At 52.7% G+C, this 21,580-nt stretch overlaps 1 protein-coding gene across 1 annotated transcript in view; it reads right to left on the reverse strand.

Annotated features, from left to right (window-relative positions):
* Window positions 1-21,580, reverse strand: part of MYOM1 (myomesin 1) — a 272,604-nt gene that overhangs the window by 243,338 nt on the left and 7,686 nt on the right. Inside the window, exon 2 of the mRNA XM_068103177.2 lies at window positions 8,816-8,936. Within this exon, the coding sequence (XP_067959278.2) occupies window positions 8,816-8,922 (107 nt within the window). The 5' untranslated portion in view covers window positions 8,923-8,936. The remainder of the gene's footprint in view (window positions 1-8,815; window positions 8,937-21,580) is intronic.

The raw sequence follows: 21,580 nt of genomic DNA on the forward strand, positions 1-21,580 counted from the left end.
GGGGTGGTCCATGGCGAGATGGGCCGGCTTGAGGCGGTCCACGGAAACGCGGTCAGGAGTACCGCCGATGTCGAGGGTGAAGTGTTTCGCCCCGGTCTCCAGCACGCGGAAGGGCCCGTCGTACGGGGGCCGCAGCGGTGTCCGGTGGGCGTCGTGGCGGACGAACATGTACTCCGCCGTGCGAAGCTCCGGGGCGACGTGCGTTGGCGGGCACCCGTGGTGCGCCGTCGGCACCGGGGCGAACCTCCGGGCGGTCTCCTGCAGTGCGGAGCGCTGCTGCGCCACGGACCATGGTGCCGTGGAGTTGGGGAGGAACTCTCGGAGGTCCGCGGATGCGCGCAGGTCATCCTTGGGCGCCATCCGGAGGCCCAGCAGGACCCAGGGGAGCCTGTCGACCCAGCCACTGTCGCGGAGAGTGGCCCGGAGTGCGGCCTTCAAGGAGCGGTGGAAGCGCTCGCACAGGCCGTTGGCCTGGGGGTGGTAGGCCATGGTGCGTTGCAGCTGGACGCCGAGCTCCCGCGCGACTGCCCCCCAGAGCTCCGAGGTGAACTGGGGGCCGCGGTCAGACGAGATGTCCGAGGGGGCGCCGAACCGGGCAACCCAGGTGGCGATGAATGCCTGCGCGACGTCCGCCGCCATCGTCGCCGCCAAAGGCATGACCTCCGGCCACCGGGTTGTGCGGTCCACCATGGTGAGGACGTGGGTGAAACCCCGTGAGGGGGGCAGATGTCCCACCAAGTCCACGTGAACGTGGTCGAACCGACGTTCGGGCACCGTGAACGGGGGCAACGGGACCTGGGTGTGGCGGTGCACCTTCGCGCACTGGCACGCGAGGCACGTCCTGGTCCAATCGCGGACGGCCTTCCAGAGGCAATGCCAGACGAACTTGTCGGCGACCAGCCTCTGGGAGGCCTTCGTGCCCGGGTGGGACAGGCCGTGGATGGCGTCAAAAACCCGGCGCTGCCAGCCCGCGGGCACGATGGGGCGAGGCCACCCGAGGGAGACGTCGCACAAGAGGGCCGTGCCCGCGCCATCGAACGGCTCCTCGGTGACGCGGAGGCCCGTGACGGCGGTCCGCAAGGCCTGGACGTCGGGGTCGGTGGTCTGGTCCGCCGCCATCCGGGCATAGTCGATCCCGAGGTGGACCGCGTGGGCGACGGACCGGGAAAGGCAATCCGCCACCGGGTTGTCCTTTCCCGCGACGTGCCGGATGTCAGTCGTGTACTCGGACACGGCCGAGAGGTGACGCTGCTGCCGGGCCGACCATGGCTCTTCGACCTTGGCCATCGCGAAGACCAGGGGCTTGTGGTCGACGAAGGCCATGAACGAACGGCCCTCGAGCAGATGGCGGAAGTACCGGACCGCCAGGTGGAGCCCGAGCAACTCGCGGTCGAAGGTGCTGTACCGGCGTTCGTGCGGGCGAAGCTGCCGGGTGAAAAACGCCAGCGGTTGCCAAGCGCCACGCACCCATTGCTCGTGCACCGCGCCCAACGCGTAGACTGATGCGTCGGTGGTGAGGGCGATCGGTGCATCGAGCGCCGGGTGCGCAAGCATGGTGGCATTAGCCAAGGCGAGCTTCACGCCCGCAAACGCCGCGTCCATCTGCTCGGTCCAAATAACGTCACCTTTGCCCGGCTTCCCCTCGGAGGGCCTCGTGCAGGGGGCGCAGGAGCTGGGCAACGCGGGGCAGGAAACGGTGGTAAAAGTTCACCATGCCCAGGAACTCCTGGAGCCCCCCTATCGTGCGGGGGTGCGGAAACCCCTTGACCGCCTCCAACTTTGCCGGTAGGGGGTGGCCCCGTGCCTGGTGATGCGGTGCCCCAAAAAGTCGATTTCGGCATCGCCGAACCGGCACTTGGCGGGGTTTACGATCAGGCCATGCTGGCCCAGGGGTTCGAAGAGCGTGCGGAGGTGGCAGAGGTGCTCTTCGCGGGACGCGCTTGCGACGAGGATGTCGTCCAGGTAGACGTAAATGCAATCCAAGTCACGCAAGATGCTGTCCATCAACCGTTGGAATGCCTGAGCCGCATTCTTCAACCCGAAGGGCATCCGAAGAAACTCGAAGAGGCCGAATGGTGTAATGACGGCCGTCTTCGGTATGTCCTCCGGCCTGACGGGGACCTGGTGGTATCCACGGCTGAGGTCCACCTTAGAAAAGAAGGACATTTTCGCCAACCGGGCGGAAAAGTCCTGAATGTGAGGGACCGGGTAGCGGTCGGGGGTGGTGGCATCGTTGAGGCGGCGGTAGTCTCCGCACGGCCGCCATCCCCTGCCGGTCTTCGGCATGATGTGCAGTGGCGACGCCCAAGCGCTCTTGGAGCGCTGTACGATGCCCAGCCGCTCCAGCATAGCGAACTCCGCCTTCGCCATCATGAGCTTCGTCGGCTCGAGGCGGCGTGCCCGGGCGTAGACCGGTGGCCCGACGGTGGGGATGTGATGCTCCACCCCGTGCTTGACGGCCACCGCCGAGAAGGTGGGCCGCGTGAGGGCCGGGAAGCTGGCGAGGAGGCGGGTGAACTCGTCCGCTGCCGGAAGCGTACAGACCAACCTCGCCGGGACCGAACTGCTCAGCAAGCCGCTTGGCGAGCCACTCGGCGAGCCGCTCAGGGAGCTGCCCAACGAACTGCTCAGCGTGCAAGCCAGTGAGCTGAATGTTTCGGCCTGGACGAGGCGTCTATGCTTCACGTCCACCAACAACCCTGTTTGCAGATAGGAAGTCCGCACCGAGCAATGCCATGGGCACGCTGGCGGTTACGAACGTCCATTGAAAGCATTGCCCTCCGAACCGCAGGGAGAGGCAGCACTTCCCGAATGTGCATATGGGTGTACCGTTGGCTGCAAGCAACGCGGGGCCCCGGCCCGCGGTTCGCTTGTCGGACGTGGAGGCGGGGATAACGCTCACCTGTGCGCCCATGTCGCAGAGGAAGCGACGCCCGGACAAGGTGTCCGTGACAAAAAGGAGGCTGCCGGAATGGCCGACGCTCAGGGCCGCTACCGAGCGCCGGCCTGGTAGGTTCCCGACTTGCCAAACGAGCATGGCGGGCAACAATTCCTAGCCATGTGGCCAAACCTGGCGTGGAAACGGCACCAGGTTTGCGGCGGAGGCGGAGGCCGCGGTTTTCGCGGTGGTGGTGGGCGGGGCGTGGCGGCGGCCCCGCGGTGTGCATCGGCATCAGCCTCGGGATCCACGAGGTGTGCATCAGCATCAGCCTCAGGAACCGCGACGACCGCACTGACTCTCGCCCGCGTGTCACAAGCCGCGAAAAACTTGTCGGCCTCGACGGCCAGAGCGCGGGGTTCCTTTATTTTGGAACCGGCCAGCGCGAGGCGTACTTGTGCCGGCAGCTGGCGTAGAAAGAGCGCCCGGAATAAAAAATCCGGGGCTTTGTCACCCAGCAACGACAGCATGTAATCCATCCACACCGATGGTCATGTGTCACCGAGTTCGGGAAGGTACAGGAGGCGGTCGGCCCGTTCTTACTCCGCAAGGCCGAACGTGGCGATGAGGAGACGCTTGAGCGCCTCGTACCTGTGGTCGGCCGGTGGGTTCCGCAGGACGGACATGACTCGGGCGGCTGTGCCGGGCCCGAGGGCAGCGATGACGTGGTAATAACGCGTCTCATCCGCCGTTACGCCTCGAAGTTGGAACTGTGCCTCGGCCTGCACGAACCATACCTCGGCCTGAGATTCCCAAAACTCAGGGAGCTTCACCGCGACCGCATTGTTTGACATTGGCGCGTTCTGTTGGTCAGCGGCGGCTGAACCAGCGTCGAGGTCACCAGTGAAGTGCGGTGCTATGCGCACGACTTGTTTGCCAAGAAGATAAGCAACAACGCCGGTAACCAAAAAGAGTCTTTATTACAAAGCTCAACTATAGCACTGAAGTGCTCGGGGCTGCATGCCCCGTCTATATCCCGAGGCCACGCCTACCCCTCGGGCGTGGCCGACACCCTAATGGTGCGCGGAATGATGTCACCGCGCCAGCAAGCCATCGTGTCCGCCACAATACTGCTCTTGGAAGAAAACCAGCTCCTGGTCCTTTCTATCTATTTAGACATAAACACGCACAAACAGTAGTCGGGTGTTACAATAATTTACGTAGCGTAACGCTTTAATACGTAACGTAATGCAACGCTTGGTTACGTAACATGACACTTCATTACCGTGCGTTCTGTCTGGGAAACATTTAATGCGTGCCGCTCACCACGTGACATGTATATCATGTAAACACATAATTGACTCACATAAGAGAGAGGTGAATAAAGGTGCTAAGTGCCACCACACTGTATCTGCCACTGCACTGCATCCAATATTACAGCATATAACTTATCGAAAATCCGAAGGGGGAGGGGGGAGGAGTGCGCACCCCTGCACTCCCCTCCCCCCAGCCCCCCACCCCTCACCCCTCACCTGGATCTGCCTATGCCTTGTATAATAGTTACTGTGCCGAATAAACTGGTCAAATCTTAAGTTCTGAGTTGATGACTTCCCCAACGTTAAATAATTACAGAATTATTGACTTGGCTGGTTACCAAATTTGCTGTTAATTCCGCAGCAGCACGTCCATTATCCTTGTGTTACACTCTATAGTCTATATTATAATAGGAGCCGTGTCTGTCTGTCTGTCTGTCTGTTTGTCGTGTTATAACTTGAGAACGGATTAACGGATTTCAATAAATCCAACTACGGTGGATTTGGGTAACTCCCCTGAAAGTTTGTGAGCCAAAAAATAATTTCATGGCGACATGGACACGCATATCGAAACTGCAAATGCCAACACGTGGCGTTGGTTATTCCTGCACGGAGAACAGGATCTCCCAGGAATCCTTTTTTTTTTCTTAACCCATAGATCAGACATCGCAGCAAAGATTGGTGTTTCCGTCAACGAAGCGACGAGTCTTATATTGTAGTTTATATAAACACAGAGGTCAAGGCTCATGCCAGTACGATGGAGGGAGAGTGGGTGAAGAGTAATATGATGGAGGGAGAGTGGGTGAATGGTAATATGATGGAGGGAGAGTGGGTGAAGGGTAACATGATGGAGGGAGAGTGGGTGAAGGGTAACATGATGGAGGGAGAGTGGGTGAATGGTAATATGATGGAGGGAGAGTGGGTGAATGGTAATATGATGGAGGGAGAGTGGGTGAATGGTAATATGATGGAGGGAGAGTGGGTGAATGGTAATATGATGGAGGGAGAGTGGGTGAATGGTAATATGATGGAGGGAGAGTGGGTGAATGGCAATATGATGGAGGGAGAGTGGGTGAAGAGTAATATGATGGAGGGAGAGTGGGTGAATGGTAATATGATGGAGGGAGAGTGGGTGAATGGTAATATGATGGAGGGAGAGTGGGTGAATGGTAATATGATGGAGGGAGAGTGGGTGAATGGTAATATGATGGAGGGAGAGTGGGTGAATGGTAATATGATGGAGGGAGAGTGGGTGAATGGTAATATGATGTAGGGAGAGTGGGTGAAGGGTAATATGATGGAGGGAGAGTGGGTGAAGGGTAATATGATGGAGGGAGAGTGGGTGAAGAGTAATATGATGGAGGGAGAGTGGGTGAAGAGTAATATGATGGAGGGAGTGGGTGAAGAGTAATATGATGGAGGGAGTGGGTGAAGAGTAATATGATGGAGGGAGAGTGGGTGAAGAGTAATATGATGGAGGGAGAGTGGGTGAAGGGTAATATGATGGAGGGAGAGTGGGTGAAGAGTAATATGATGGAGGGAGAGTGGGTGAAGAGTAATATGATGGAGGGAGTGGGTTTTTTTTTTTTTTTTTTTTTTTTAAATATGATGGAGGGAGTGGGTGAAGAGTAATATGATGGAGGGAGAGTGGGTGAAGAGTAATATGATGGAGGGAGAGTGAGTGGAAGATTAGTAGGATGGAGGGAGAGTGGGTCAAGAGCAATATGATGGAGGGAGAGTGGGTGAAGAGTAATATGATGGAGGGAGAGTGGGTGAAGGGTAATATGATGGAGGGAGAGTGGGTGGAATATTAGTAGGATGGAGGGGGAGTGGGTGAAGAGCAATATGATGGAGGGAGAGTGGGTGAAGAGTAATATGATGTAGGGGGAGTGGGTGAAAAGTAATATGATGGAGGGAGAGTGGGTGAAGAGTAATATGATGGAGGAGAGTGAGGTGAAGACTAGTAGGATGGAGGGAGAGTGGGTGAAGAGCAATATGATGGAGGGAGAGTGGGTGAAGAGTAATATGATGGAGGGGGAGTGGGTGAAGCGTAATATGATGGAGGGAGAGTGGGTGAAGAGTAATATGATGGAGGGAGAGTGGGTGAAGGGTAATATGATGGACGGAGAGTGGATGAATAGTAATATGATGGAGGGAGAGTGGGTGAAGGGTAATATGATGGAGGGAGTGGGTGAAGAGTAATATGATGGAGGGAGTGGGTGAAGAGTAATATGATGGAGAGAGAGTGGGTGAAGAGTAATATGATGGAGGGAGAGTGAGTGGAATATTAGTAGGATGGAGGGGGAGTGGGTGAAGAGCAATATGATGGAGGGAGAGTGGGTGAATGTTAATATGATGGAGGGAGTGGGTGAAGAGTAATATGATGGAGGGAGTGGGTGAAGAGTAATATGATGGAGAGAGAGTGGGTGAAGAGTAATATGATGGAGGGAGAGTGAGTGGAAGATTAGTAGGATGGAGGGAGAGTGGGTCAAGAGCAATATGATGGAGGGAGAGTGGGTGAAGAGTAATATGATGGAGGGAGAGTGGGTGAAGGGTAATATGATGGAGGGAGAGTGGGTGGAATATTAGTAGGATGGAGGGGGAGTGGGTGAAGAGTAATATGATGGAGGGAGAGTGGGTGAAGAGTAATATGATGGAGGGAGAGTGAGTGGAAGATTAGTCGAATGGAGGGAGAGTGGGTGAAGAGCAATATGATGGAGGGAGAGTGGGTGAAGAGTAATATGATGGAGGGGGAGTGGGTGAAAAGTAATATGATGGAGGGAGAGTGGGTGAAGAGTAATATGATGGAGGAGAGTGAGGTGAACTTTAGTAGGATGGAGGGAGAGTGGGTGAAGGGAAATATGATGGAGGGAGAGTGGGTGAAGAGTAATATGATGGAGGGGGAGTGGGTGAAGCGTAATATGATGGAGGGAGAGTGGGTGAAGAGTAATATGATGGAGGGAGAGTGGGTGAAGGGTCATATGATGGACGGAGAGTGGATGAAGAGTAATATGATGGAGGGAGAGTGGGTGAAGGGTAATATGATGGAGGGGGAGTGGGTGAAGGGTAATGTGATGGAGGGAGAGTGGGTGAAGGGTAATATGATGGAGGGAGAGTGGGTGAAGGGTAATATGATGGAGGAAGAGTGGGTGAAGGGTATTATGATGGAGGGAAGAGTAGGTGGAAGATTAGTAGGATGGAGGGGGAGTGGGTGAAGAGTAATATGATCGAGGGAGATTGGGTGAAGAGTAATATGATGGAGGGGGAGTGGGTGAAGGGTAATATGATGGAGGGGGAGTGGGTGAAGAGTAATATGATGGAGGGGGAGTGGGTGAAGAGTAATATGATGGAGAGGGAGTGGGTAAAGAGTAATATGATGGAGGGAGAGTGGGTGAAGAGTAATATGATGGAGGGAGAGTGAGTGGAAGATTAGTAGGATGGAGGGAGAGTGGGTGAAGAGCAATATGATGGAGGGAGAGTGGGTGAAGAGTAATATGATGGAGGGGGAGTGGGTGAAGAGTAATATGATGGAGGGAGAGTGGGTGAAGAGTAATATGATGGAGGGAGAGTGGGTGAAGAGTAATATGATGGAGGGAGAGTGGGTGAAGAGTAATATGATGGAGGGAGTGGGTGAAGAGTAATATGATGGAGCGAGAGTGGGTGAAGAGTAATATGATGGAGGGAGAGTGGGTGAAGGGTAATATGATGGAGGGAGAGTGGGTGAAGAGTAATATGATGGAGGGAGAATTGGTGAAGAGTAAAATGATGGAGGGAGAGTGGGTGAAGAGTAATATGATGGACGTGTGGGTAGGAGGAGGTTTAGAAAGGTCTCTGCATTCGGAGTTATGTCGAGTGGGTTTCATCGGATTAAACTATTTCCATACAAGGATGTGCAAGGAACTTGTACACAGAAGGTCACTTGGCCCATCATCCCTTCACTCTATCAACACCACATTATCTCAATCAATCTCAGTTTCTCCAGTAAATTCCATTGGGGTGGGGAGAATGGAGAGGAGAACATTGGGCCAAGCACAGGGACATCAGTAGGATATTTTTGTGTACAGTCGGAATGAAGTCAGTTTAGGATGTGAATGAACAAACACAACAAGCACATTCGCCTTTTACCGAGACGTTCTCACAGACATCACAATCACTACACATGTCCACAATCACCCATCCATTATCCAAGCTACCAACAAGTCCTGCAAATATCCCTGCACCCCTCTGTCCCAGCTGTTTCTACCTATCTCATTTCAGTTTTAATCCATATTCTGTTTCGGCTGTCACTACCTTAATCCAGTGAGACCCTTCCGTGCATTAACAACTGGGTGATGATATGACAGTTGGGGTATATGACTTTCAGTTGCGGGGTGAACATACATCAGTTACTTCATCTTAGCAAGTATGCAAGTGACAATTGACAATAGGCATGATCCACTGGTAACTCGTATTGCTCAGATACCACTGAATGAATGGGGCCACCCAGCAATTGTAAAAACAGGGAAAATACCCACCCTCAAGCAGAACTTGAAGAACAAAACAAGCACAACTGACAGGGATGTACAATCTCATCAAATTGCCTCCATTAGATGCAAATCTTTGGAGCGAAGCAGAGGAAACTTACCGCGAGGCGGCTGCACTATGGACCTTCTGAGAGCTATATGCAGCAGACCTTTGAGATGAATGTGCCATCATCTCACTGCGTCCTCGATGGATTTGGAGAGATGTCATGTTTTCCGCAGCACCTGCACTCACACGGGCGTACTTCTTTCACTAAAATTCACAATGTCCACTCCCAAAGCACATTAAACGGTACACGAAGTCCACGCTCTCCCTCTCTCTCCCCAAGATTGGTATCGGTGCTTAGCTTTCCACTGGTCTCTCCAAAACACAAATAGACACATCGAGAGATATTTCCCTGCCCGAGTGGGTGCCAGTGGAGGGGTCACAGACGTGGCAACACCTGCTAAATACTGGTCATTTTTACCAGGTTATCAACTAGTACACATACGTTTTGCCCAATATGCTTTCGATCAGATTAGGAAAGAAAACAAATAATATGTTGAAATGGCAAAATGATTTACCATTAGCAATGTCTTCCGGAGCTTCCTAACTGCAACCCTCGATGTTCTTGTGCTCGATACATTTGATAGTCTTTCACATACAGTGCCTTCACAAAGTATTCACACCCCTTCATTTTTTCACATTTTGTTGTTACAGCCTGAATTTAAAATGGATTACATTGAGATTTTTTTGTCGCTGATCTACACACAATACCTCACCCATAATGTCAAAGTGAAATTTTTTTTTTAGATCTTCTTACAAAATAATTAATAATGAAAAGCTGAAATATCTTGAGTCAATACGTATTCAACCCCTTTAATATGACACTACAAATTGAGCTCAGGTGCATCCAATTTCCTTTGATCATCCTTGAGATGCCTCTACCACTTCATTGCAGTCTACCTGTGGCCAATTCAATTGGACATGATTTAGAAAGAAACACACCTTTCTATATAAGGTACAATAGGTGACAGTGCATGTCAGAGCAGAAACTCTACCATGAAGTCCAAGGAACTGTCTGTAGAACTCCGAGATAGAATTGTGAAGGGGCATTGATCTGAGGAAGAGTGTTGAAAGTTCCCAAGAGCACAGTGAGCTCCATCATTAGGAAATGAAAAGAATATGGAACTATCCCGACTCTTCCTCGAGCTGGCCGACCTACCAAACTGGGCAGCAACGACCATGGTCAGGGAGGTGACCAATAACCCAATGACCACTCTGACAGAACTACAGAGTTCCTTGGCTGAGATGGGAGAACCTTCCGGAAGGACAACATAGGCTTTATTGGAGTATCTCCAGATGGATGCAACGCCTGAGAAAAAGGCACATGACAGCACGCCTGGAGTTTGCAAAAAGGCACGTGAAGGAATCTCAGAGCATGAGGCAAAGGATTCTCTGGTCTGATGAGACGAAAATTGAATTATTTGGCCTGAATACAAAGTGCTAGCTATGTCTGGCGGAAACTGAGCACAGCTCATCACCCATCTAACACCATCCCTACCATGAAGCAATGGTGGTGGCAGCATCATGCTATGGGGATGCTTTTCAGCAGCACGCACTGGGAGACTTGTAAGGATAGAGGGAACAATTAATGGAGCCAAATACAGGCAAATCCTTGAGGAGAACCTGCTTCAGAGTGGAAAAGACCTTAGACTGCGGTGAAGATTTACATTCCAACAGGACAATGACTCCAAGCATAAAGCCAAAGCAACACTGGAATGACTTCAGAACAAGAGTGCGGAAGTCCTTTACTGGCTCAGCCAAAGCCCAGACTTGAATCCCATTCAGAATATGTGGAAATACTTGAAGATTGCTGTTCACCGATGCTCCCTATCCAACTTGACAGAGCTTGAGCAAATCTGCAAACAAGAATGTGAGAAACTCTCCAAATCCAGATGGATGTGCAAAGCTGATGCAGAAATAACCAAGAAGACTCAAAGCTGTAATCACTGCCAAAGGCGCTTCCACAAGGTATTGACTGAGGGGGTTGAACACTTGAGAAAATTAGATATTTATGTATTGCATTTTAAATAATTTTGTAAAAAAGATTCAAAAAAAAATCCACTTTCACACTATGGGGCATTATGTGTAGATCAGTGACAAAAATCTCAATTTAATCCTTTTTAAATTCAGGCTGCAATACAACAAAATGTGAAAATCCTAGCGGTGTGAATACTTTCTGAGGGCACTGTGTATGTAGTTTGCACTGTTTCCCTCGATGACGCAGTCGCTTAATTACATTGTATGGTGTGAAACTATGTGACGTGGTTGTGACTTCCATTGCAGAGTTATAGTGCCAGGACAAGTCAAAATGTCCAAGATTCATGTATAGTTTATATGACTCATAACAAATAAAAACGCTAATTACTGATGTTTCACTATAACAGACCATCTATTTATTGTTTACACATGGAGAGGAGGCAACAGCTTAGAGGGGGATGGGGAGGAGGGGGGTCTCACCTGTGTGTACATGGTGCGGAGGAAGGATTTGGAGATTGTGTATTTTCCAAGGATCGTCGATATATTTGCAATATTTCGCATAATATTTAGTGGTTTATTTCATTTAAATGTCGATATTTATTCGGCCAAGGCTGATACGTGAACCGCACTGTAACCCAAACCTGCAGAAAATGGATTTTTTTGGAGGGCCTGCCGCATTGTCCATCCAATCATCATGTACCTTTGTTAAAATATTCTCCATGGGTAGGTACTCTGATGTTGAAAAAAAAAATGGTCAAGGAAGGTTGTGGACTCAGCCGATGTTCCACAAGATGGTCAAGTATGGTGGTGGACTTGGCCGACGTACCACAACATGGTCAAGGATGGATGTGAACTTGGCCGACGGTCCACAACATGGTCAAGGATGGTGGTAGACTTGGCCGACATACCACAACATGGTCAAGGATGGTGGTGGACTTGGCCGACGTTCCACAACATGGTCAAGGAAGGTGGTGGACTTGGCCGACGTTCCACAACATGGTCAAGGAAGGTGGTGGACTTGGCCGACGTTCCACAACATGGTCAAGGATGGTGGTGGGCTGAGCCGACATTCCATAGCATGGTCAAGGATGGTGGTGTGCTGGGCCGACATTCCATAACATGGTCTAGGTTGTTGTGGACTCGGCCGATACACCACAAAATGGTCAAGGATGGTGGTGGACTTGGCCGACGTTCCACAACATGGTCAAGGATGTTGGTGGGCTGGGCCAACATTCCATAACATGGTCTAGGTTGTTGTGGACTCGGCCGATACTCCACAAAATGGTCAAGGATGGTGGTGGACTTGGCCGACGTTCCACAACATGGTCAAGGATGGTGGTGGACTCGGCCGATACACCACAAAATGGTCAAGGATGGTGGTGGACTTGGCCGACGTTCCACAACATGGTCAAGGATGGTGGTTTAGCTGGGCCGACATTCCATAACATGGTCTAGGTTGTTGTGGACTCAGCCGATACTCCACAAAATGGTCAAGGATGGTGGTGGACTTGGCCGACGTTCCACAACATGGTCAAGGATGGTGGTGGACTTGGCTGACGTACCACAACATGGTCAAGGATGGTTGTGAACTTGGCCAACGTTCCACAACATGGTCAAGGATGGTGGTGGACTTGGCCGACGTTCCACAACATGGTCAAGGATGTTGGTGGGCTGGGCCAACATTCCATAACATGGTCTAGGTTGTTGTGGACTCGGCTGATACTCCACAAAATGGTCAAGGATGGTGGTGGACTTGGCTGACGTTCCACAATATGTTCAAGGATGGAGGTTTAGCTGGGCCGACATTCCATAACATGGTCTAGGTTGTTGTGGACTCGGCCGATACTCCACAAAATGGTCAAGGATGGTGGTGGACTTTGCCGACGTTCCACAACATGGTCAAGGATGGTGGTGGACTTGGCCGACGTACCACAACATGGTCAAGGATGGTTGTGAACTTGGCCAACGTTCCACAACATGGTCAAGGATGGTGGTGGACTTGGCCGACGTTCCACAACATGGTCAAGGATGGTGATGGGCTGGGCCGACATTCCATAACATGGTCTAGGTGTTGTGGACTCGGCCGATACACCACAAAATGGTCAAGGATGGTGGTGGACTTGGCCGACGTTCCACAACATGGTCAAGGATGGTGGTGTGCTGGGCTGACATTCCATATCATGGTCTAGGTTGTTGTGGACTCGGCCGATACTCCACAAAATGGTCAAGGATGGTGGTGAACTTGGCCGACGTTCTACAACATGGTCAAGGATGGTGGTGGACTTGGCCGACGTTCCACAACATGGTCAAGGATGGTGGTGGGCTGGGCCGACATTCCATAACATGGTCAAGGATGGTGGTGGGTTGGGCCGACATTCCATAACATGGTCGAGGTTGTTGTGGACTCGGCCGATACCCCACAAAATGGTCAAGGATGGTGGTGGACTTGGCCGACGTTCCACAACATGGTCAAGGATGGTGGTGTGCTGGGCCGACATTCCATAACATGGTCTAGGTTGTTGTGGACTTGGCCGATACTCCACAAAATGGTCAAGGATGGTGGTGGACTCGTCCAATGTTCCACAACATGGACTACCTAGGATGGTTGTGGACTAAGCTGACATTCCACAACATGGTCAAGGATGGTTGTGGACGCCTATTACTGGTACCGTACATTGAATAAACGATCGCATTTATTTTGGCATCGATGCATATAACTGGAACAACCAAACTTCAATGTACTTACCGTATTTTACCATGAAGTACAGTCACGTGAAAAAGAAAGTACACCCCGTGTAAAGTTTTGACTTTTTCAACATATTTCAACATACAGGTATTTGATCTTCATTTCAACAATATTGATAGATAAAGGTGATATAATCTAACAAATATCATGAAACATTTACATTTTGTAGTCCATTGTATAATTTAAATAAACATAAAGGCAAATTTCGCATGTGGAAAAAGTAAGTACACCCTTGGCTCTAATAGGTGGTATTTCCCCCTTTGGCAGAAACAACCACAAGTAGGCGTTTCTTATAACTGTCTACCAGTCTCTGACATAGACTGAGAGAAATTTTTGCCCACTCCTCCATGCAGAATTATTTTAGCTGTGCGATGTTTGAGGGGTTTCTGGCATGCACAGCTCGTTTCAAATCCCCCCACAACGTCTCTATGGGATTTAGATCCGGGCTTTGACGTGGCCATTCCAGAACCCTCCATTTCTTTCTTTTCAGCCATTCCTTGTTGGATATACTGGTATGTTTAGTGTTGAAGGAGCTGGGGCTCCCACGTCGATCGGAAGAATGGACGCGATAAAAAGCTGGAATTCATCCGAGTGGCTTTAATCAAACCAAACACTCAGGCACTCTGAAAAGCCCGTTTATCGGGCAGCAATATATATACATATTATCCTGGAGCGTTTGCCCAGGAAAGGCGAGAGGGGGTGTGGCCCAGCATCCTGGCTGCGGCCTGGCAAGTTGAGGGCGAGCCTGCCCGGGCGTCCTGGACGAGCCCGGCATGGTGATCGCTCCGCGTCCTTGATAGGTGCAAGGCGATTGTGAAAACCCAGCGGTAGCCGCTACACACGTCCCCCCAGAATCGACTTGCACCGGCAGGGTCAATTTGAGGGGGGTCCTGATGACCCGGCCGAAGCGACCCCTGGCGGGTCGTGGGAGGGGGTCCGGTGTGGTGGTGGGCGGTCGAGTGGGGGGCACCGTGGACGGGGGGCGGCCTCGCCGCGGCGGAAGGGCCACCCGTGGTGGGTGGTCGACGTCCACGTGCGCCGGCTTGAGGCGGTCCACCGCAATCCGGTCCGACCTGCCGCCGATGTCGATGACGAACGACTTGTCGTCCCGTCGCAGCACCCGGAAGGGCCCGTCGTACGGCGGCCGGAGTGGCCCCCGATGTGCGTCGTGACGCACAAAAACATACTCCGCTGTGCGAAGTGCTGGGGGGACGTAGGACTGGGGGTCACCGTGGTGGGATGTTGGCACGGGGGCAAACCGTCGGGCGGCCTCCTGGAGGTCCGAGCGCTGGTGAGCTGCGGACCAGGGACTGGTAACGTCGGGCACGAATTCGCCCGGGACGCGTAGCGCCTGGCCATAGACAAGCTCGGCGGTGGATGCCTGGAGGTCCTCCTTGGGGGCCGTGCGGAGGCCCAAAAGGACCCACGGCAGCCGGTCGGCCCAACCGCCGTCTTGAAGGCCGGCCATGAGCGCGGCCTTCTTGGAGCGGTGGAATCGCTCGCACAACCCGTTTGCTTGGGGGTGGTAGGCCGTAGTACGGTGGAGCTTGACCCCCAGGTTGCGGGCGACCGCGCCCCACAGCTCGGAGGTGAACTGTGGTCCGCGGTCTGACGAGATGTCCGCCGGTGCGCCGAAGCGGGCGACCCAGGTGGCGATGAAAGCCTGCGCCACATCGGCGGTGGTGGTGGAGATGAGGGGAATGGCCTCCGGCCACCTGGTGGTCCTGTCAACCATGGTGAGCAGGTGTGTGAACCCCCGTGATGGGGGGAGGGGGCCCACCAGATCCACGTTGACGTGGTCGAAACGTCGTTCGGGCATGGTGAAAGGTGCCAGCGGGGCCTGGGTGTGTCGGTGGACCTTGGCCCGTTGGCAGGCCGTGCAGGTGCTGGTCCAATCGCGGACGTCCCGACGAAGGCCGTGCCAGACGAATCGCGCCGACACCAGGTTCTGGGAAGCTTTCCGGCCCGGATGGGAAAGGCCGTGGAGGGAGGCGAAGATGCGGCGTTGCCAGGTGACGGGCACGATGGGGCGAGGCTGGCCTTGGGAGACGTCGCAGAGCAGGACAGTGTCCGCAAAGGGGATGTCGGCCAGGCGGAGGCCCTTGTCCGCCGCCCTGAGGGCTTGCACCGTGGTGTCGGTGGTTTGGTCTGCCGCCATAAGCGCAAAGTCCACGCCCAGGTGGACCGCGTTCGCGCTGGCCCGGGAAAGACAGTCGGCCACGGCGTTGTTTTTGCCGGCGACGTGCCGGATGTCCGTGGTAAACTCCGACACGGCGGAGAGGTGACGCTGTTGGCGGGCCGACCACGGCTCCGTGACCTTGGCCATGGCGTAAACCAACGGCTTGTGGTCGACGAACGCCGTGAAAGGTCGGCCCTCCAGGAGGTGGCGGAAATGGCGGACGGCCAGGTGTAGACCGAGGAGCTCCCGGTCAAACGTGCTGTATTTGAGCTCGTTCGGCCGGAGCTGCTGGCTGAAAAAAGCGAGTGGCTGCCAAACCCCGTTCACCCATTGCTCATGTATGGCGCCCACCGCGTAGTCGGAGGCATCCGTGGTGAGGGCGATGGGAGCGTTGAGCACCGGGTGAGCGAGCAGTGTTGCGTCGGCGAGGGCCCGCTTTGAGCTTTGGAAGGCCGCATCCATTGCTGCGGACCAGGCGATGTCGTGCTTGGCCGGCTTGCCCCGGAGGGCTTCGTAGAGGGGCCGCATGAGTTGAGCAGTGCGGGGCACGAAGCGGTGATAAAAATTCACCATTCCTAGGAATTCCTGCAGGGCCTTTATGGTGCGGGGACGTGGGAACGTGGTGATGGCCTCGACCTTGGTTGGCAGCGGCACGGCCCCGTTCTTGGTGATGTGGTGGCCCAAAAAATCAACGGCCATCGTGCCGAAGTGGCATTTGGCCGGGTTGACGATGAGGCCGTGCTCGCTGAGGCGCCCAAACAGTATTCAGAGGTGGAGGAGGTGCTCGGCCCGGGACGTGCTGGCGACGAGGATGTCGTCCAGGTAAACGAAAAGGAACGGCAGGTCACGCAGCACGCCGTCCATCAAGCGCTGGAACGCCTGAGCCGCGTTCTTGAGACCAAACGGCATCCGCAAGAATTCGAATAAGCCGAACGGCATGATGACTGCTGTTTTAGGGACATCGGCCGCCCTGACAGGTACCTGGTGATATCCCCGTATGAGATCAATTTTCGAAAAAATGACCCGTCCCGCCAGACGGGCGGAGAAGTCTTGGATATGCGGGATCGGGTACCTGTCGGGGGTGGTAGCATCATTGAGACAGCGGTAGTCGCCACACGGGCGCCATCCACCCCCCGGCTTTGGCACGATGTGCAGTGGCGAGGCCCACGCGCTATCGGAGCGCCGCACGATGCCGAGGTGCTCCAACGCGTCGAATTCGGCCTTCGCCACGGCGAGCTTGGCTGGGTCGAGGCGGCGGGCCCTGGCGTAGACCGGCGGGCCCGTGGTTGGTATGTGGTGCTCGATCCCATGCCGTACTGCGACGGCCGAAAACGTCGGCCGCGTGAGGGCCGGGAACTCCGTGAGCAGGCGAGCAAACTCGTTCGCCGCTGGGACGGCGCATGCCAGCTCGGTCGGCGCGGAGCTGCTCAATGTGCATACCAGGGAGCTGAAGGTTTCGGCGTTGATTAAACGACGCCGTTGGACGTCCACCAGCAGTCCGTGTGCGCAGAGGAAGTCGGCGCCTAGCAGAGCCATGGGCACGTTTGCGGTTACAAACGTCCAAGCAAAGCGTTGGCCGCCGAAGCAGAGGGTGACGTTGCGCGGGCCGAAGGTGCGGATGGTCGATCCGTTGGCCGCAACCAAGGAGGGGCCGCAAACCGCGGATTGCCTGTCCTGGTCAGAGGCGGGTATGACACTCAGTTGGGCGCCGGTGTCGCACAGGAAGCGCCGTCCGGACGCTTTATCCGTGATGAACAGTAAGTTGCCCGTGTGGCCGGCGCTCATGGCTGGTAATGAACGCCGGCCCGGCCGTTTCCCGGCCTGCCGAAGGTGCACGGGGGTCGGCATGTCCGGGCCTTCTGTCCGAACCTGGCATGATAGTAACACCACGCTTGGTCAGGTGGAGGCCCCGGTCGTCGTGCTGGAGGTGGTCGGCTCGGTGTAGTGGCCGCCAATTGCGTCGGCAGTTCGGTCGTCGACCGTGCCGGGTGCTCGGGCGCCATGGGTGTTGCGTCGGACGGCGGTGGGTCCCATGTCGCCGCTGCGATGCGCTGTCCTGCGGCGGAGATCTTGTCGGCTTCTCTGGCAAGGGCCCGGGGATCTGTGATCGTTGTGCTTGCCAGGGCGGGGCGTACCGGGTTAGGCAGCTGACGAAGGAACAGCTCCCGGAACAGGAATGCCGGAGAGTGCTCGCCGAGCAGTGAAAGCATGTAGTCCATTCGCTCGGAAGGGCGCGTGTCGCCGAGCTCGGGCAGGTCGAGCAGGCACCGTGCGCGTTCCGCCGATGGGAGGGCAAAAGCGTCGAGGAGAAGCTTCTTAATTGCGCCGTATTTGTCAGCGGCTGGCGGGCTCTCGAGGAGGCTCAGGGCGCGGGCCGCGGTGGCCGAACCGAGCGCTGCTACCACATGGTGGAAGCGGGTGTCGTCGGCCGTGATGCCTCGCAGGGCGAACAGGGAATCCGCCTGTGCGAACCAAACCGCCGCGTGAGCCTCCCAGAAGGTAGGCAGTTTAAGGGCGACTGCCGTGTCCATGTCGGTAGGTCACCAATGAAGGAGCTGGGGCTCCCACGTCGATCGGAAGAATGGACGCGACAAAAAGCTGGAATTCATCCGAGTTGCTTTAATCAAACCAAACACTCAGGCACTCTGAAAAGCCCGTTTATCGGTCAGCAATATATATACATATTATCCCGGAGCGTTTGCCCAGGAAAGGCGAGAGGGGGCGTGGCCCAGCGTCCTGGCTGCGGCCTGGCAAGTTGAGCGCGGGCCTGCCCCGGGCGTCCTGGACGAGCCCGGCATGGTGATCGCTCCGCGTCCTTGATAGGTGCAAGGCGATTGTGAAAACCCAGCGGTAGCCGCTACAGTGTCATTGTCATGTTGCAAGGTCCATCTTCGGTTGAGGTTCAACTTTCCGACAGATGGCCTCACATTATCCTCAAGCACCCTCTGGTACAATGAAGAATTTATAGTGGATTCTATGATGGTGAGCTGTCCAGGCCCTCATGCAGCAAAGCTGCCCCAAACCATAATATTTCCACCACCATGCTTTACAGTTGGTATCAGGTTCTTGTGGTCAAATGCTGTCTTTGGTTTTCGCCAAACATGTCTTCTGGTACTGCGGCCAAATAGCTCTACCTTTGACTCATCTGTCCAGAGCACATTGTTCCAGAAGTGCTGGTCTTTGCCTAGGTGTTCATTAGCAAACTTTAGTCTTGCCCTGATGTTCTTTCTGGACAGCAAAGGTTTCCTCCTGGCACACCTCCCAGGTAGATCAAATTTGTGCAGCCTCTTTCTAATGGTAGACTCGTGCACTTTGACATCAACAGTGGCAAGAGCTAACTGTAGGTCCCGCGATGACATTCTGGGCTTTTTAGAGACTTCTTTCAGCATCTTGCGGTCTGCTCTCGGCCTGAACTTGCTGGGGCGGCCTGGCCTGAACAAGTTGGCAGTTGTTTGGAATCTTCTCCACTTGTAGATGATCTTCCGGACAGTCGAATGATTGATTTCAAATTGTTTGGAGATCTTTTTAAATCCCTTCCCAGACTCGTAGGCATCTATAACCTTCTTTCTGAAGGCCTCAGAGAGCTCTTTTGATCTAGGCATGGTGACACCGCACACTTCAACAACAAAGAGCAAACTAAACTAAATGTCTGAGGTTTAAATAAGACAGGTTCCTCCAAGATCCTCTCCAACGATGTTCTAATCATTTGCACCTGAGCTGGTGCACCTGATTCAAATTTTAGCTGTTTGAAGTCGTGATAAATGTTGGTGCACTTACTTTTTCCACATGCGAAATTTGCATTTATGTTTATTTAAATTATACAATGGACTACAAAATGTAAATGTTTCATGATATTTGTTATATTATATCACCTTTATCTATCAATATTGTTGAAATGAAGATCAAATAGCTGTATGTTGAAATATGTTGAAAAAGTCAAAACTTTACATGGGGTGTACTTACTTTTTCACAAGACTGTAAGTTAACTTAACTTAATATCGGCATCACTTTCACCCATCCAAACTCAGTGGTGCAATGGCTAGACCGTCCACTTTGTGTTTGGTACTTTGCAGGTTGGTGGTTGAAACCACGGCCTGATCATACCAAAGACTTTTAAAATGGTACATGCTGCTTCCTTACTTGATGCTCAGCATTTAAAACGGATAGAGCATGGACAATCGACCGTAGGTTGGCAACCATTGCACAGGCTTTGATTGGCCTAAATGCCACCCGTCACCTATTTCGACTTTTCCGGCCAAACCACTGGGCTGATCCTGCTGAGATTTGGCAGCAAGGTTCCTGGAACGGGGATTGCAAAGCTCCTTCTGGTCATGTGCCTTCCTTCAAAAATAAATTCCTACAATTTCTTCAAAAGCCTTTTTCCGGGCCCACCAATCGGAATGCCACCAAATTTGGGTTGCAACATTAGTATCGGGTCCTGAAGTTAAATTGCAGAGGTCATGCCGATCACGTTCAGGCAAGGCGAAGAGGCATCAATATGTGCACTGCCCCTCGCACCATGGATGGATGCTAAACTTGGCGTCCCATCTGCTGGTATGAGTCGGTGGACGTTAAAGATCCCACAGTGACTTTCGCGAAGATTAGGCGAGCTATCGCCAGTACCCTGAACAAATTACAAATTCCTGCCCTAACCAGCAGGGGGCACTGCATCAGTGGTACAGCCACGCTCACAGCAATGATGTAAACCAGCAGCCACAGGCTGCACACAAAATGGAATGGCTTAGAAAAGCAAGGGATTCAAAGCCCGATTTGGAGTAAAAGCTTGGAAAATCAGTTCAGTGGAGGTTCGTCTTGATGGAAGGCGGGTAGAGGGGGGAGGGGGGTTGTGGAAGGTAGGGGGAGAGATGAACAATATTGTAGTTTCCATCTATGTGTTTGACACCATATTTGAGGAGTTTAACGAATGGTATTTGGTGCAGTCCTAGCATTTAAACATTACATGAGTGGTTATTAAATTTCTTGTTAATGAATGAAAGGTTTTTTTCATTAATTATTTTCCTCTAACCCTTGGATGCAGTGATTGGGCCTCGGAGGCCCACAAGGTTTTTTTTTGTTGCAAAAACTATGTTGTACAATTTGATTTGAATTAGCCTCATTTTCACTGACTTTCATGTTGTTACACAAAATTCAGTGATATTAAAAAAAAAAATCATTCAGGCTCGTGTGAAAATCTTCATTCTTCACTTATAACCCGAAAATCCAGCACGAATGCAGGCCTGGGACCTTCAAGATCCCGCATAAATGTTGTTGTTCTACTATGTTATATCATTATTTTCTTGATATGAGCCACATTATATGCTCCTCTAACTTGGTTACAAATAATTCAGTGACAAAAATATGAAAATTAAAAACTTTACACGAATACATTCGTGGGGCCTCCGAGACCCAATGGCTGCGTAGGTGTAGGATTTTTGACAGTTGTCGTCATATACATTCTAAATAAATGGATTAGTGAATCAAATTTTTTGAGCAAATACTCCTCCATGAGCCTCAACTTTTTAGAGAGAAAAAAGTTGAAAAACCTAGAGCAAAAAAAAAATTTTCAAAAAAAAAAAAGGATTCACTACTTGTATGGGATTCTTCCAACTAATAGGATCAATGATTCACATTATCTGAGCAAATACACATCCATGAGCATCGACTTGGATTGAAAAAGGATATGAAAGAAAAACAATCTATAAAATAAAAAAATTAAAAAACATTTCAGGAATACTTCCGTTGGGCCTCCGAGGCCCAATGGCTGCGTTTATGTAGGATTTTTGACGCCTGCATCTAAGAGTTAAAAAAAAAATACCTTTTTAATACCACTACCAACCTACAACATGGTTCACCAAGTGATGATTGCTTCCTTTTCTTTGCAGGTATGCTGATGAATGTTTGTGTTCCACACATTGGAACAC

This window comes from Myxine glutinosa, chromosome 2, assembly GCF_964187855.1.
Source record: "Myxine glutinosa chromosome 2, kmMyxGlut1.1, whole genome shotgun sequence".
NCBI lineage: Eukaryota > Metazoa > Chordata > Myxini > Myxiniformes > Myxinidae > Myxine > Myxine glutinosa.